The sequence below is a fragment of the Megalops cyprinoides genome, chromosome 18 (genome assembly GCF_013368585.1).
Source record: "Megalops cyprinoides isolate fMegCyp1 chromosome 18, fMegCyp1.pri, whole genome shotgun sequence".
Taxonomy (NCBI): domain Eukaryota; kingdom Metazoa; phylum Chordata; class Actinopteri; order Elopiformes; family Megalopidae; genus Megalops; species Megalops cyprinoides.
The window spans coordinates 15,966,261-15,983,123 of record NC_050600.1 but is presented as its reverse complement, the minus strand read 5'-3'; the positions used below and the strand labels follow the sequence as shown (position 1 = coordinate 15,983,123).

The window sequence follows — 16,863 nt, the reverse complement described above, 5'->3', positions numbered from 1 at the left end:
AGCTTATATGCTCAATAATCACGACAGCATAATGTGTGTCACTGATTAAACAGGTAGTGGAACATCACTCAGTGTGAGAAGGATATCCAATCAAGGACCAATCTCCACCTCTTTTACAACTGCTAATACTGAAATGCTGTCCAATGCTACATATATCCACTTTTACCAAAATCTTTTTCAGCAAAAAAAGTGAGAAACGTATAGAATCACATTTATGGAAAAATCATACTAAAATCATTCTGATTTTTCTACTTGGAACAAAACACTCATTTCTAGACAGATACAGAACCTATTTCCAACACTATAATAATAAGAATTCCAGATTGTTCCTCAGTTCAAGCTGCACAATAAACCTCAGCAAACAATCAAAGGGAAAAATGACCCTGAATTATGAAGGTTCTTCCTGCATCATCAAGTATCATCATTGCAGTAAAATAAAAACAAGTAAAGCACACATTTGAAAGGACATTAAAGCACGTTTCTTATTTTCTTTGAATCACAGATTACCTGATGGTTACATGTAAGCATGGAAAAATATCACGTGATTACATGTGTTACTCCTGTGGAAGAAAAGCACACTACACAGCAAACTGTGGAGAAAGCACACTAATTAGCCTGAATAGAAACCCAGGAATGAATCGACAGTATGCAATGTTCCTGCCAAAATTATTTTGGGAAATGTCATTAAGACACACTGTGACATTGTACCAAGGCATACATTTACCAAAGAGTCAGTGTTGATCCATATAATATTATTTTTAGTATTCTGTTGTCATATCCATATAATATTGACAACGGAAAACAAAAGTCCTACAGCTGCTATTAAATGTTTCATTTTAGAACAAATGTTTTTTGCCCCCCCCCCCCATCTTCCTGTGTTAATTGCTATAACAGTCTAAGCTGAAAGCCTTTGTCATTCTAAATATGAGTCTCCTTGAGGCTGTCATAGTCTGTAGGATCACAACATTCATGGCCTCCATGGTCATAGCAGATCCCCATGGAGAGCGAGTCCACATCCACTTTCCCCAGAGTTTGGGCAGAGCTTTTGCTTGGCCCATTCTTAATCTTATTGGAGAGATTATTCATCTTTTCTTTCAGCTGGAAAGAAGACTTTTGGAGTGGGGTGAAGAAGTTCCACCCCTTCAAGCTAGGGGTCCGACCATTTTCCCTGTAGAGGAAAGAGTTATTGAAGGAAAAGGAAAACCTGGGCTTGTAGTCCCCACTGGTGTCCTGTCTGGAGCTGTTCATGGATGTCCTCCACCTTTGGTCATAAAACCTCCATCGAGTCCTCCACCTGCGGTGGCACTGGCACTTCAGGAGTCGGATGAAAGCGCGCTTGAACTCCTTGCTGGAGCAGGGGTAGATGATGGGGTTCACACAGCTGTTGAAGTAGCCCAGCCAGAAGATGACTTTGAAGACCATATCTGAAGGTTTCAGAGGTGGGAATAAGGAACCTGGAACGTAAAAGGAGAGATGTCATTTTAACCTCACAAGACAACACTGCAGAAATGTTGCCATAACAAAACCTAGTATCTAAAAATGCTAAATTACATTTTTGTCATTTACCAGACAGTCTTATTTTGTACATGTTATCATATAGCTGGATATTTACTGAGGCAATTTTAAGTTAAGTACCATGCCCAAGGGAACAGTGGCAGTGCTCCAGCAGAGAAATCAAACCAGCAATCTTTTGCTTTTGCTAGTGCCTGTGTTTTCCTGTGTTGTATGGGGATGACAATCCAAAGTTCTTTGTCACATCTCCATGTGTTATACACCCTTTCTGCAGGGACCAGAAGAGCATGTGTGACGCTATCTTGTGCATCAAATTATTGCCATTTTCTCACTTCCAGCTAGGATGGCATCCAGCAATGAGCAGTGAGAGAGGCCCTCGTCTGAGCCATGGTTATAAATAGGACAGAGGAGTGTTAATGAAGGAAAGTAGAGGGGAGTTGGGGGAATATAATGAATGCACACGTGGGGACAAAATGGACTCCCTGGCAAGGGGAAGGCGTAATTGGGCTCAAAGATGAAAGCTCAGCAGATGATACTGTCGTAATTGACATGTTTACGTGCGCAGGGCAGTATGTTTGGCTGTGGCTGCAGAGCTAAATGTCCAGCAGACCCCTTTAGGTTTGCCACAGGGACAATATAAACCAGTTCTTCAGTTTTACTTGGTGAGAGAGTATTCGGGAAGACCTTGGATCCCACGCAACACAAGACAGCAGAATTGAGTTTGACTGATCTGGATGGAGGCAGGATCTCTTTGAGTGGCAGTATAATGCGGCTTGTTGGTGGTGACCACAGGCCCCTCTGTGGGGTCTTTTCACATTAAGAAGGTCAAAGGCCTGCGTGATGTGTCATCTGCCAATTGAGTAGCTGCTAGAGTTGCAGTAGCAAATGTGGGAGGATGGGGAGGTATTTATGGGTAAGATGACAATCGCAGCAGGCACACATGGTGTAGAGTACGCTTGTGCACAACAAACAGCTTGGAGTCAGGTCTCTGTATTCCTTTATGTCACAACTGAATGACATATTGGTATGCTACTTTGAACTCCAACTGACATATTTAACAATGTGTATTAGGAGATACAAACCATTGAAAAAGATGTGAGCTGCAAATTAAGAGTCATAGTTTTAATCAGTGATGACTTTAGCATATGGGTGCATTAGGGAATGTGCAGCAGCTGCAATTAGCCTCTTCTTTGAGAAAATTAAAGAGATGCTTTTATATTGGAGATTTTAAGTAAGAAAACTTCCCCTTTGTTAATGTTCTACCAAAGCTGAGGTTTAAATGGCAAAAGGTTTGTAATTAATATAGATAACAAATCTTCTTAAATTACACTGTTACCTTAGGTCACCTGACTTAGGAATACAAGGCCCAAAACCATAATGTAGCCAGTGTAGCGCAGGCACTGGCAGTCACCAGCCATTTAAATCACTGCCAGATATAGCATGGATTTGGCCCGGGATGTGTGACCTTAAGGTCTATTTGCTTTGTGATACGGATAAACTCTGACTCTCAATTCTGTGCACTGCCCCTTGCCAGGGACACTCATGGCATTATGCCCTGACCTGCCTGTCAAACTGCTTCACTGCCTTCAAGGAAATGTTCAAACCTCAGCAATGAGCTTCCCTCTTGCCTGCTTTTGAATCACACACATTCAGCTTGGTGCACTCGTTCATTTAAGTCTTGGAGGGGAAAGGGTGGGACGGGCACATCTTTGCAGGCCTCCATGGATGAATGTGGTGATGCTGGGCAGTGGTTTTATAACTGCACAGAGGTGTCTGTTGGGCAGACAATATATCCACAAAGAGCCTGACAGGAAGTCCTTGAATACAAGGGCCAGCCACAACAAAGCCTGTGGATTAAGCAATTCATACAGTGGCATTAAAGGTCAACTAGTGACATTTGAAAACAGTCTGAAAAGATGTGGGGAGAACACATGTTTTCTTCAAATTTCCGGTTATAACAGCAATAGAGAGGGGTTCACGACTTACAAAAATAGTGCAATCACTGTCCATCGAAACACATGACAACAAGAATGGAAGAACTTCCAGTCAAATTTTCCTCTTGTCTATTCAATGCTAAATGAGGGCTACCACTTGGAAGATTTGATGCAAATGAATTTGTTGATTAATATTTTTGCATAACCTCATCTACTGGAGCATATTAGAAAATCAGTACATACTATCCTGTACTTCCCAATTTTATACAGTTCAGACATGCTGTTATCATTTACTAATTATTAATTAGAAGACATTTTGGAAAAGATTAACACCTCATGTTTGAAATCATAAGTTTTTTCTTTTGAAGCAGTGAGGATCCATTCTGATCCTTATGGCAAAATATCCACAGCATCTACAAGGCATAAATGTTTGTCTTTACTGACCCATGGATACATCAGGTTAAATTTACATCAAAAGGTTTTTCAGTGAGTTTTAGTTACTGTCCTTGACAGAACTGGATAAAAAAAATCTATCCATTTTATTTAATAATGATTAAAATGGTAGTGAAAATATAGTGTGTTTAGAAGTTTCATAATACAGAGAGTGTTTCATATTTCATATTTCTACATGGTTGTAGTTTGGTCACATACACAATGTTCAAGCTTCCAATAATTCGACATTGTGAAGGCAAACGTATGGAACTCAGGGTTCCTTCATGTTTCCAATTTCAAAATTCCAGACCTTTTACAGACCTCAATTTCCAGACCTGCTCAGCAGAGTTTTTTTTTTTTTTTAATTTGGCCTAGGCTATTATATGTTCATTCAAGGAGATGTTTGGCTTAAAAAGAAATAAAATCAATCCTTCAAGACTAGCGATTAATTTTAGATTGTCCACAGTCCAGTCAGACTGCTGCTTATATTTTTGAATATTTAATCTGCGCTTGTTATTTTTGTCAATCATCTTTATCAGGTCACATTTGCAAAGTACTTTTATACCATTACCATTGCTCTTGATAACACTAAGACAAATAAAAATTGAACCTTATCTTTCTTTACTCTCCTCAAATAACCTCTCCATGAACCAAATCGGCCTTCACAGAATGACAAATATATTTGATTGATGCATATAATAGCCTGATAGCTATATGCTAACAAAGACGATATAAAAGGGTTACATGTTCTATCCAAACAGATGAAAAAAATCAGGAAATTGAAAAATGGGCAAAAATAAGCATTCTCACTGCTGCTCCTCAGCATCCTCTGATGCAATTAAGCCATAGAGGGCTATGCTGACTGGCTTTGAATGAAAGTCTTTGCTTTATGAATGAATGAGTAGCATAGCTAGTTTTGGGCAAAGTCTGAGCCATAGGGATCTGGACCGTTTGATGAATCTTATTGATTTTATTAATTTAAATATTCTATGCACGTTTTCTTCTTCCAATACAGCGAAATGTGTTTTCATCTGCAGTGGATATTTATAATGCAAAGCTCCCCCTTTCTACTGTAGCTCTAATGGTCCTCTCCCAACAACGCCCTGTAGGCCATCAGCAACCCTGCTGAGAAACACTTAAGTTATAGTTTACAGCTAATTAGCTGCAGAGCAATAGAGCTATATTCATGTTAGTTCTCTCCTGCTACATTGAATAAAAATGCTGAATTCTTACTGGACCTCTGGCTGCAGTGCAGCAACTGTAAGAAAGTGAAAAATTTTGACATTCTTTTGCAGAAGTTTCCAGGTATGGAAATTATCAATATTTATTTCCATACTCTTTCAGACTTTCCAGATCTGTGCAAGAACCCTGAGGATTTTCTATCTTCAAAACACAGTTACTGATAAGACTTTCACATTACATAGTATTCTTTGTTATGGCAGATTAAACCCAGAACCTGTGGTACAACTTGCAAATTTGTGAGGGGATACTTAAAACCGGAGGAAGGAGATTCAGGCATAAACATGCCAGATCGACTGCAGTACACCATGTCTCTGATGTGTGACCAGAAGAAGGAAAAACACACATTCCAACACAAAAATTGACATTTTGATAAGGTATGTAAATAAATACTTAGCAAAGGACAGCCTCAGACGGTTAGCCATTTGGTTCACGTTGTGCCTATTACAATCATCTAACCGGTTTCCAGGGATCCCACTCTTGCTATAACTGAAGCAAGAACCATACACACCATAACATATTTCAACAAATTAATCCATTCCTCCACATCAAAGTTTACCAAGCACTACCTTGTCCTCCAAGAAAAACAATACGATAAAAGCTTCAGTGGAGTTAGGCCACCTAATCCTCCCTTTTTGATGATGGGGTCACTGAGTTTAAGAAAGAAAAAGCAGACTACCTAACTGTGCTTAATTTAATTGATTGTTAGTGCAGTGGATCGCTGCGTATTTGAGGTCAAAGAACACTATGTCCGGCAGACTATTTCAGATACAGAGATGCACAGACCTAAGGGCCTCAGACAGGCAAGCTTCCAGCTTCCAGCTTCTAGAAAATGTTACATATATGGAATTATCTAAAGGCACGAGCAGACTTATTCTAACACTCTCCTGCATAAAGTGTAACATAAATAAAAACATGACCCTCAAGATGTCACCCTGGGTAGGCTCTGAGAGACTTGCTCTGTACTACATTACTAGATGGAATAATACAGACAGAGAGCCTTGCCCTTTGAGCTTTGTAGTTTTGCACTTTAAAAGAAGACCACACACATTTTTAACACAATACCACTTAGTCAAGTTTTGCATTTCTTTTGAGTTGATGGTATGACCTTTTTAAATAAATGGGTTTATTATGTCTCATAAGTCCAAACTATTTTTGAACTTCCCTATCTGTGGAAAGAAAAGAAAGGAAAATGTAAAGTCTGAAATGGTGACCTCTACAGGTGTTTTGCCACTGAACTGGAATCAGAAATATAGACTTCAGCAGCTATTTTCTGATTCAAATGAAGTGTTCCTGCCTGATTCCATTGAGGCCTTGAAAGAACAACTGCAGATTTTTACTTTGAGCCAAGATACAGGAAATGATCGATGCAAGACATCCCTAGAAGGGATAGATTATTTGCTGGCCCCTGACACCCAAGAAATATGCAAACCCACAGCAAAAATACTACCTACTGTGCTTCAAAAAGACAGTTAATGTTCAGGAGGTAGTACTGTAGTCTATTAGTAGTTTAAAGTTTTTAAAATCCTTTCTTCAATAAAATGCAACTGGTTCCCCTTTTCATCAAATTTACAAAATTAAGTGATTGAGAATTCCCTCCAAATAACGGGATCTGCAACATCCTCTTTAATGATCACTGCATTCAAAATCAATAATCATATGCATTCATAACCAGGAAATGTTGCATTTTGATGTTACCTGAATCACATCAGATGTCATTCTCTCAGGGTCTTAGAAGCTCAGTTCTGCATGACAACAAAGTGGGTCAGACAGTAATGTTGATGTGTGACATCTACCGGTGTTTGTAATCACATATATGTATGTATATATAATATATAATATATACATATATATACATATATAGTGATTATCTAGTGATAAGTGCTAGTGATTAATGTCTGTACAGCATCAGTTCCACAGGTGTTCTATTTATATTTCATAGACATAGGAAACCTGTGCTGCTGCATTTCAGGAATTTAATGCGCTTCCAGTTCGATACTGCTCAAAACACAGATGCTCAGAAGAAAGAGATGATTTGGAATCAGCAGAAAGAAAAATGTGTCTATTTTTAATTGGACAGGGTTTTGAGGATTAGGAAAGGATTGCTCGCGTAGTAAGAACCGCTAATCTGAGTTCTAAGAAGCGTGAAAAACACTCAACAGTCACACAAAGAAAATCCATCCACAGTGCCTCTGATTCAATAGGCCATTTCAGGACAGTCTGTCATATAGACTGCTTTTTTAACTGCTGCCCAAACTCACAGAACCTTTAAAATAACTAGTAACATTATTAGGCTGCAATACTATTAGAAGGGAATTAAACAGAGGGATTTATGTTGCATTTTAAGACATCGGTGAGTAATGTCAACGATCAAAAAACTGCATTACAGACTATCCCCTCCCTGATTGACATGGATGCTGTCCAGTGTCCATTCTTTTGTATTAAGTGCATAACAATTATCCCAACAGTATTATATCAACCCTAACCCTAATCCTAAACCTAACCCTATATCTAATGAAACACAGGCAGGACAAATGCATCATATTTGTAGCTTAACATGGTAGACATTTTTTTAGGAGTTATGAACATTAATTCACAAGCTGCAAGGTGATGTATGAATATTGATTATTGATTACCTACTAAAATAGATTCTGCATTCTAGATGTGCATTCGGAGTGCGGCAGAGTGCCACAGTGTTAGGTCTATTAGCCTGGTCTGTGAGGCCTCTCAGGTGTGTTGTGGAGGAGCTAGAGGATATGGCATATAATTTATCAGGCCCTCACAAAACACAGAAGCACCCAAGTAAATGTCATCAAACCAAACACGTCTAAACATACAAGAATAATGGCAAATATGCATATAATAAATACAACGAGTATTTTCACCTACAATAAATTGAGTACTTGGTTGTCATTTGCAAGCCATTTTATAAATATATCTTTTAAGACCATTTGCCAGCGGCTTGCTGGCTACAGTAGTTATTTAGACTTGAACTTTGAATACTTGTGCAGAAATAATCAAAAAGTCAATAAATCCTCAACAGAAATAAATACCCATCAGTCATTGGTATCCTATGATATACTGGTAAGACACTTTCAGGAGTTATGATTTTTTTTGATGGAGGGATGGTCTTTGTCTTCCAAGTGAGAGGTAAAGTTTTAGTTTCTAGCACTGCCAGTTAACTGAACTATTATTACCTTTTCCAACACAACATCTGTTGGATAATACATAAAACAAATTAATTGTTCCATACAAGAATTGTGTGCTTACAAACTAAATACGCAATCTTGGGCAGTCGTGTAATTTTGTGCTTTTAGGAACATTCTTCTTGTATTGTAGCAATTTCTGGGAGATCCTCAGCAGTGTGAGCAAGCAGTATTTATTTGCCTAGTAATCCTAGCAGCCAAGTAGAAATACCGGACCATGAAGTGAAACTCTGGCAAAAGAGAACTACCACAAACTCAACAGACTTTCACCCAATCCATACATGACATTTTTTTTTTTCATGGAAAACAACACTACACCTGAATATCAATCAATGACGTACTTGTTGCGGTTCATTAAATGTTTGTTAAAATGGTTGGAATTTAATTATTAAATAACAATGATTTAGATTATTACGATTTCTTTACCCAAATACATTCTGGGAGCTGGACATATTTTCTGTATTTTAGTTTACAGATGTATGTAGTTGTATGTCGATCAGTTTTATTATACAGGAAATGGTTCTAAAATGAAAGTCAAAGTGAAACTCTGTAAAGTAAAAATATTATTATTAATATGGCAGACCAAAATTGGTGTCAGATATGCATTTTTAATGGGACAATTTACACTGAATATTTTTCATTGCAGCTTCCGTGCAACACTACGTAGCCTATAACTCAATAAAACGTCAATATAAGGTGCCATTAATGTCATCTCGGCGATGCCATGATGGGTCGCCACCTTGTGACATTACTGGTACAAAATCTCATCGCAATGTTACCAAAGCAGATGTAATAATAAAAAGTATTTTGGCAGATCAAAATCAATATATTGCATAGTGAACAGGATATACTGCTTGGTTAGTGGGTGGATGTAATGCATGTAATGTAATGGATCAAATAGTGATTTACTATGTCTTATTACCATGCATAACTAAATAAAATGTGTAAATACGTACCTAAAGGCAAAACCAGGAAAAAAGGTAGCCAACAAAGGATGAAGACACCAACAACAATGCCCAGGGTTTTGGCGGCTCTCTTTTCTCTTGAGAATTTCATCAGGCGCACAGAGAGCGAACTTCTCAAAGGATGGGTTTTACTCCTCGCGCTCACGGCGGATTCCTCCAGAACACTTCTGCAGTGGATTCGGAGTACCACTTCCATTGACTTGCTCCCCTCCTTTTTTACCCCCGCTTCAAGGCTCTCCGTTGTCCTTCTGGCCACAACATAAATTCTAAAATACATTACTAGGATGACCATGAGCGGGAGGTAGAAGGAAAATAAGGACGAGAAGAGAGCATAGCCCGGTTCTTGAGTGATGCTGCAGATGCTTTCATCCGAGGGCAGGGGTTCCTTCCATCCTAGAAGTGGCCCTATCGAGATGGCCATAGACGACACCCAGACCACCACCAAAATGACCCCTGCTTTTTTCTCTGTCATTAAAGTTGGGTATTTCAGAGAATACTTTACACCGATATACCTGTCTATGGAGATAACGCAGAGGCTGAGGATAGACGCAGTGCAGCAGAGCACATCCACGGCTGCCCAGATGTTGCAGAACACTCTACCAAAAATCCAGCACCCTAGCACCTCTAAACATGCTGAAAATGGAAGCACAATTATGCTCAGTAGCAGATCGGCTATCGCCAGGTTTGTAATGAAAAAGTTTGTAACGGTCTGCAAGTGCCTGTTGCAAAGCACAGATAGGATAACCAAAATGTTGCCAATAATGGCAAACAATATAAAAACAGACAGAAACACACCTGCTCCGATAGCCTGTGAATCCAGGATGAGGCTCGCACAGGTAGTGTTGCTTATGTTTGCCAGAAGTTGATCAAGGAAAGACTGGTTGACGGCATGGCTTAAGTTAATTCCATCACAGTGTTCAGTCATCGAGTTTGAGTTGCTCATTATGAAACTCCATAAATAAAATCTTTTACTAAAAAAAAGTTAATTCCGGCGGAAAAACGGGAGCTCTGCTTATTTTAAAACAATGCCTATTTTTTAAGTTCTTCGCGGCATCGGGTGCACGATTACTTGCTTCGTAGTTACCAGTCACGCAACCGCAGGAATGTTATCAGATTAATCCTTTTTCTAAATCCAAAAGACGCATACAAATTATTCATTAAAATGTCAGTGGCAATCCAGCCTATACTACTGTTCGTTTAAATCATTGTTATTATTTATTCTACAAGGTACCGACAACAGATTAAGAATATCCTTGGCATTCTCAGCACAGAGAAGTTATCTGATATTCCAACGGAGACATCTTCCGTGAGAAAACTCTCATCTAAATTACTGAGCCACGGCTGAGGTCTCACTGTCTGAGCTCTCCACCTCCAGGACTGTGTGACGCTCTACATAACTGCAGCTACCACAACAATGCCCACAAGAGGACAGTGCACTCATGTGTTTATTTCACGTAGAGGCCAATATAGTACTGATTACATTAGTGTTTTTTTTTTTTACTTCAGTTGACATATTTGTATGCAATTTTGTTATTTTGTAATCAACTGTTCTCACTTACACGTAATCACTTTCAAGTGGTATTATAAGATTCGATAATATAATCTGTGGTGTTAACGTCATACAAATAAAGGAGAAAACAATGAAGACATGCGAATATATGATCCAAGCCAGAAGTAGGTGATTTTGCGACGCCCGTCATTTTCGCACTGAACATAATGCAGTTTGCGTTCTGGATAGCCGCACACACAGAGCTTTGGTAAAATGGTGAACAGCCAAGTCACTCGTGGTCTGTGCCAACAGGTTAGGTGCGGAAAGAAAACGCAGACGGAAACATCATCCTATTGCAAATGAACTAATGTCATGTTTTGATATTTAAGACAGTCAGGGATGGGATAGCACTGAAGTTGAGCTGTGCTCAACACAGAACACAACTGTCGTGTCCATCTGAGTTTCACATCGCAGTAAGGAATGAACACAACATTTGTATTTATCATTATGCAATGCTTGCATCACACGTTTATGCGCCTTCATCCGTTAATAGCATCTGTTCGTCCATGAATAGCCACCTGGGTAAATGAACAAAAGCTGCATCAGCAACAGTCATTGCACCCCTACAAGTTACACTGTTTTCAAACGTCCCTTTCAAGAATCTACAGATTTCTGTCTTAAACCCTATCAACATGAGAAAAAAATTACTAGTTACTATTCTTTGGACGTTGGACCTAAACCAGGAGACACAACATCTCCTCCAATACTGCATACATTTGCCCACCTAATCAAGTCGTGCCCCTACCCTGCGAACACGGTGCGCGCAACGCCGTGGGTAGGGTGCGCGCACCTTACGCAGACCCAGCACAGTTACTGGTGAGTAAAACACGATCACAACAGTAGGTTTGAGAAAAAAGTCGTACATGTGTTGCAGTTAAAACTACGTGGTACACCACAGAATAAATAAATAATTTTGGATGTCCTTAAGCTTAATCCTTACATAAAATGCGCAGCATTGTGATTAATAGCTCGCCAGTTTGAATGCAAAGCTGGTTTGAAGTTAAACCACAGCGTCGAGCCATGTTAGCTGAATCCACTTAGTTAATTTTTCGGTAATAGAGTGGTGGTAGGAGAGTGGTGTTAACTGCAAAGTGAGCAAAATTATTTCGTTAGAGGCTAAGACGGGTAGGTATGCATTTTAATTTTCCCCTCTACATTTGACTAGACAAGATCCCTCTAAAAATCTACATTGTAGGGTGGGGGGTTGATGTATGGTTTCGTTGTGATTTTTACTTCAGTCAATTTATTATGCTGCCACAGACTCATGCCTGCTTAGTTTTCTCATGGAGGAATACAGTCTCATGGACTTGCCAAGAGGCTCACAGACCTCCATCAGCTGTGTTTCCTCTGAACAACAGAGTGCTCTGAACTTCATCATGTCACGACGGGAACAGTGTCTCGCATTCCCAATATCCTCCATCTCCTCTGCGGTGAAGTGAGTTATATTCCCAAAGGCAGAGTTCTTCATCTGTTGTTTTGGGCTGTTAAGACCTCTCCACCCCAGCAGTGTCTTTGTACTGTAGGTGCGTTTTTGAGTGTGTGCCAAAGAAAGATGATTGAGTTGTGGCTATTTCCACTATTGGAGCACCAGTTAAAGAAACAGGTTTTAAGGTGCTTGCACACACTAGCCTGACACAGCTAAACAGAGCAGCATTGGCTAGTTGAATGTGCGGGGGTACCAGTGTGTACCAGTGTGTCAGAGGCAGTGGGAATCTTATTATTACCAACTCATTCCATTTTTCTACTGGTTCACTCCTGTGGTCCAAAGATATGATGTCTAGGTTTGTTTTAGTTCAGAAATGATCATGTGTGTGTGTATGTGTGTGTGTGTGTGTGTGCGTGTGCATGCGTGTGCATATGCATGCTTGCATCTGTTTATTTGTGTGTGCATGTGTTTGCACTTCCTGCAATGTGTTCCTACTTCGCTCCCTCTCTCTACCTTCCAGGACTGGGTCTTGCTCACTTAAACCCTCTAATGGATATGCTGTATGTGTATACATAGTACTGTCCATACATATCTATACACACACACACACACACACACAAAACATGACTGTCTCCTTCGACAGTTTTCCAGTTTGTCTTTTCTTTTTTAAGCTGTTTAAAAATTCATCCAAATCCCAGGCAGCAGCATGCTTAAACTTTGTTTATTGCTTTTTCAATTTAAAATAAGTCCCTGAGACTCCACCAGCTGCCCTGTAGTCCATTATTCTCAGAGGCAAAAGCATTTGTAGGCCTCACTCATGTTATTATAATGCAATGCCTTCCGCTCAGGATCAAGTGTAATTCCTTTAACCCGGACATTACGCATATTTTTATGCTTCCCTCCGGTAGGGATTATTCCTAGAGTAAAAACATATCAGGCTATTTAAGATGTACTTAAGTGATGTTGAAATAATGTGACATTAAGAGTGGATGAAATTGGTCAAAAGTGATCTTTTTAGGGTAAGATGTTGCATAAATTGTGTTTTCATGTTCTTGGGCAGCTCATGTTCTGGTCAGTTCTAGATTGTGATTTGTACTTGCTTTAGCCCTCTTGCTTTACAAAAGACTTCATCAAGTTGTAAGATGCCTTTGTAGGACGAGGAAAATTACTTAGGATTATCTCGATTACTAAATCCTACCTACTCATCCATCCAAAACAACAACAAAGAAAACAACATTGGGACTGAACTAGTGTCTGCACTAATTTCATTTAATAATATAGTATAGTCATAAGTACTTATAAATACATAAATACTTAGTAAGTATATCTCTTGATCACCTGGTGATGTACAAGTTATAAATCAGCTAAATTTGTTCATAATTTGCATGTAAATTGAATTGACCTCAGAATATGTCTTTTTGCATTTACATCAGTGCAAAGATAAAATACCTCACCCTCAGTCAATGAAATGAGTGTCAAAGCAGGAGGGGGACACTTTGAAATCTGCTCCACATTCATAGTAATTTTAATAATACTGCCGTAATTGTCCTTTGACAATACTGGCACATTGGCTGCACCATGGGCACTCTTTTGTATCTTAAATTAAGGTCAAGACATCTTGCATTGTACTGTAATCTACATGCAGAAGCTGAACTGGGATATCATTTTGAATGAGAATGGCTATTACCTGTAGCTCCTGACAGCAACTCCTATAAGACAGACTTGTTGCTGCTATTATAACTTTTGAACCACTGTGTGGCAGTAATTAAGCTTCAGTGCCTATTGGTTTCCAGATTACATTGTGTAATATTGCTCTGATATCACAGCTGTCAGCTAGCACACTGCTCTGCAAGCGTGTGCTGCACACGCTGATGTCCACCAGGGTAACCCACACAAAACCTTAGGTCCTATTTGAAGAGGACTTATCTCCATTGCTGGCAAGTCTGCCTGACATGTTGCTGACATTTCACTCTACTGTGTAGATGAACTCTGCTGAGCGCTAGGGCTGTGTGTAGCTGTCTGGCCTGCAGACAAGGACTGCCTTAGCAGCCCCTTAGGGATGAGCTACTGATTTCAGGGTTGTTACGATCTGGTGTTTCTCACACAGTCGAACTGACACCGTGGAAACGTCCATGAAGGTGATGCATGAGGATGTCTTGGTCTTGTCAGTGTTGTGACTTGTGCTGTCACAGTCTGTCTGTGTCTAAGCTGTGGTCTGTGTGCGGCTATAACTTCTTTGCCAGGTGAGGAATTTGCTGGCTGTGAGCATCCTGACAGCAAGTAACGGTGGACTGATGCAGCCCTGTTTCCAAAATGCCGATGGCATCCTTTTTTTGATAAGTCAGACATCTTCCATTCTGCACCTCTGTTCTTGATCTTTCCATCCTAGAACGTGCGTGCATATTTAGTAAGTAAGGCTATGTTTGGCCGATTTTCCTAGCACATTTTCACAAGATCGACTGAGCGGATAGACAGAGTTGCTGCAGAGTTCAGGCTGCTAGCACTCAGCATCCTGTGATGTGCAGCTGCCCCACAGAGGACCGTCCCAGGCCATCAATGGGATGCTGCAGTCCATAGGGTCACAATTTTCACAGATTTGCCACAGGGACCAAAGCCATCTGCCCTGTAAAGTGCATTGCTCTCCATGTTGTCAGACTTGTCACTACCGGCCAGCATTGCCTCAAAAGTATCTTTCTCAGTCTTTCTCCCTGCCTTGTAGGATCATCAATGTATGTATTGGTTGAAGCATACATTTATCATGTAGTTCAGGCCATGCTTCTGGGCACACGCTGATATGAAAATGAAGTTTACAGTGAGGTTGTAAGTGAATTTACTAACTCATCTTAACCACTGCACAGTTAAAGTAGCATTTTTACAGCTAAGTAAATGTTTACAGTGTTAAATGACTTCAACTGTAGCATATCTGAGAAAAGAACACAATTAACTAAACCACCAAATAAATTTAACCATCAGGAGTGGGTGAATATTTTAGCACGTGGTAGTATTTGCATGAAAAAATGTCTCATAACTAGTCTCATGGGTAACTTGGCATAACTAAACCAATACTGGCATCCAGATTTTTGCTCTGGGTATCAGAAAAGAATGCTACCTTTTCCCCTGTATCTACCACAGCCTCTCAAGGAAACTATATTTTGTTCATGACAAAGGTCTTGAGCTTTCTATTGTTTTAATCCTATTTTAATGAAGTTGTCCTTGAGATACAAGCATTAGAAGTGTATAATGTGTAAATTATGGTGGAATGGTAGCATGATATTAAATGTTTTTTTGCATCATACTAACATGATGATAGCTAATCATAAACAGATTAACATTTATGATTAACTATTAACAATGTATGAACAAATTAACAAATTATCCTGAGCCTACATGTATATCAATCACTATGACCTTGACTGAAAAAAATGTAAGCAATGATGCAGTAGTGTTTTTCATTCATCTTTTTCTTCTATCCCTCTTCTATACTGTGTTCATAGCTCATTTGCAAGTAAATGGTCTGAAAAAGGCTGAGTTGTCCGCTGGGGACACAGGGAAATCACACATTCTGACATAGTGTTGAAATGTACATTTGCCTAATATTAATAGGTCCACTTACGATATGGGATAATAAAAATTCTTCCTGTCACTGATATGGCTGTTCCTGTCTTGGTTCCAGAAGTAATGAATAATCTTTCCAGATATCCTTTTTTGCCCCTTTCCTGGATAAGAGAGCACAAAGTCTTGGGAAGAAATAGAAATAGCACTCTCTGGGGAATGTACAATATTTTATAAAACTTCCACTTTGAACTGAAAGTCAAACCATGTTAGCAGAGACCTTTATAAAATAGGGCTGCGCCAGCACAAAAATTAAACCTGCTGCCTCTGGTTTCAGCAATGCCTTGAACATATGGAAACAGATAATGTGGGCCAATTAGCAAATTACTTATCAGAATTGAATTTGACAATAACAAAATACATGGACAATTACAATCATAACAATAATTATGTATAATCAGATACAAAACTAAGTTATTGGTTACAACAGTCTTACCTTTGGGAAAATCTTTAGATTCATTACAATATCATTATCATTTTCCCATCTTTGTCAGGGACACATGGACATCACATAGACTAAACAACTACAGATGGGAAATGATAAAATATAAATGATTTGGTAACTCCCATGCCTACAGACCATATTTGATTTAAGATCTAATGTGACATCCTCCTTTTTCCATCTCTGGACATCATGTAAAGTATACCTCCTGTGTTTTAAAAGGTAATACATTTGCTGTATAATTATTTTATTTACTCTACATTGTATGTCCTTTGTATGTTGCCCTCACTTTGCATGAGGAAGCATTCCAGATAAGACAAGAAGAATGGCAGTTATCAGATATTTTCTTTTGGTCTATCATCCAAGTATCCCTATGTTAGTCATTGACAACATTTTTAAAAACACACCTTTAAGATTTGTAACTGTATATATGATTTCAAAGTAAAATTGATCTCTTAAAGTAATCTATCCAAACTAGTCAGAACAGTCAGTACTGTCAAAATATATTTTAACCAAGGCTGTTCATTCATTCTTGAACATTTACTG

At 39.1% G+C, this 16,863-nt stretch overlaps 1 protein-coding gene across 1 annotated transcript; it reads right to left on the bottom strand.

The window, feature by feature from the left end:
* Nucleotides 1-918: 918 nt before the first annotated feature.
* Nucleotides 919-10,231, bottom strand: LOC118793626 (alpha-1D adrenergic receptor-like). The gene is made up of 2 exons (XM_036551853.1): nucleotides 9,280-10,231; nucleotides 919-1,454 (listed from the first exon to the last, which is right to left on the bottom strand). Exons 1-2 carry the CDS (start codon nucleotides 10,229-10,231, stop codon nucleotides 919-921), a joined length of 1,488 nt encoding a protein of 495 aa, XP_036407746.1.
* Nucleotides 10,232-16,863: the final 6,632 nt, after the last annotated feature.

Bases quoted from the DNA above. Each gene is read 5' to 3' on its own strand.
- LOC118793626 (XM_036551853.1), bottom strand. From the start codon at position 10,231: ATGAGCAACTCAAACTCGATGACTGAACACTGTGATGGAATTAACTTA. The intron at 1,455-9,279 runs GTACGTATTTAC...TTTACGTTCCAG, and splicing joins TTTCCTGGTTTTGCCTTTAG to GTTCCTTATTCCCACCTCTG.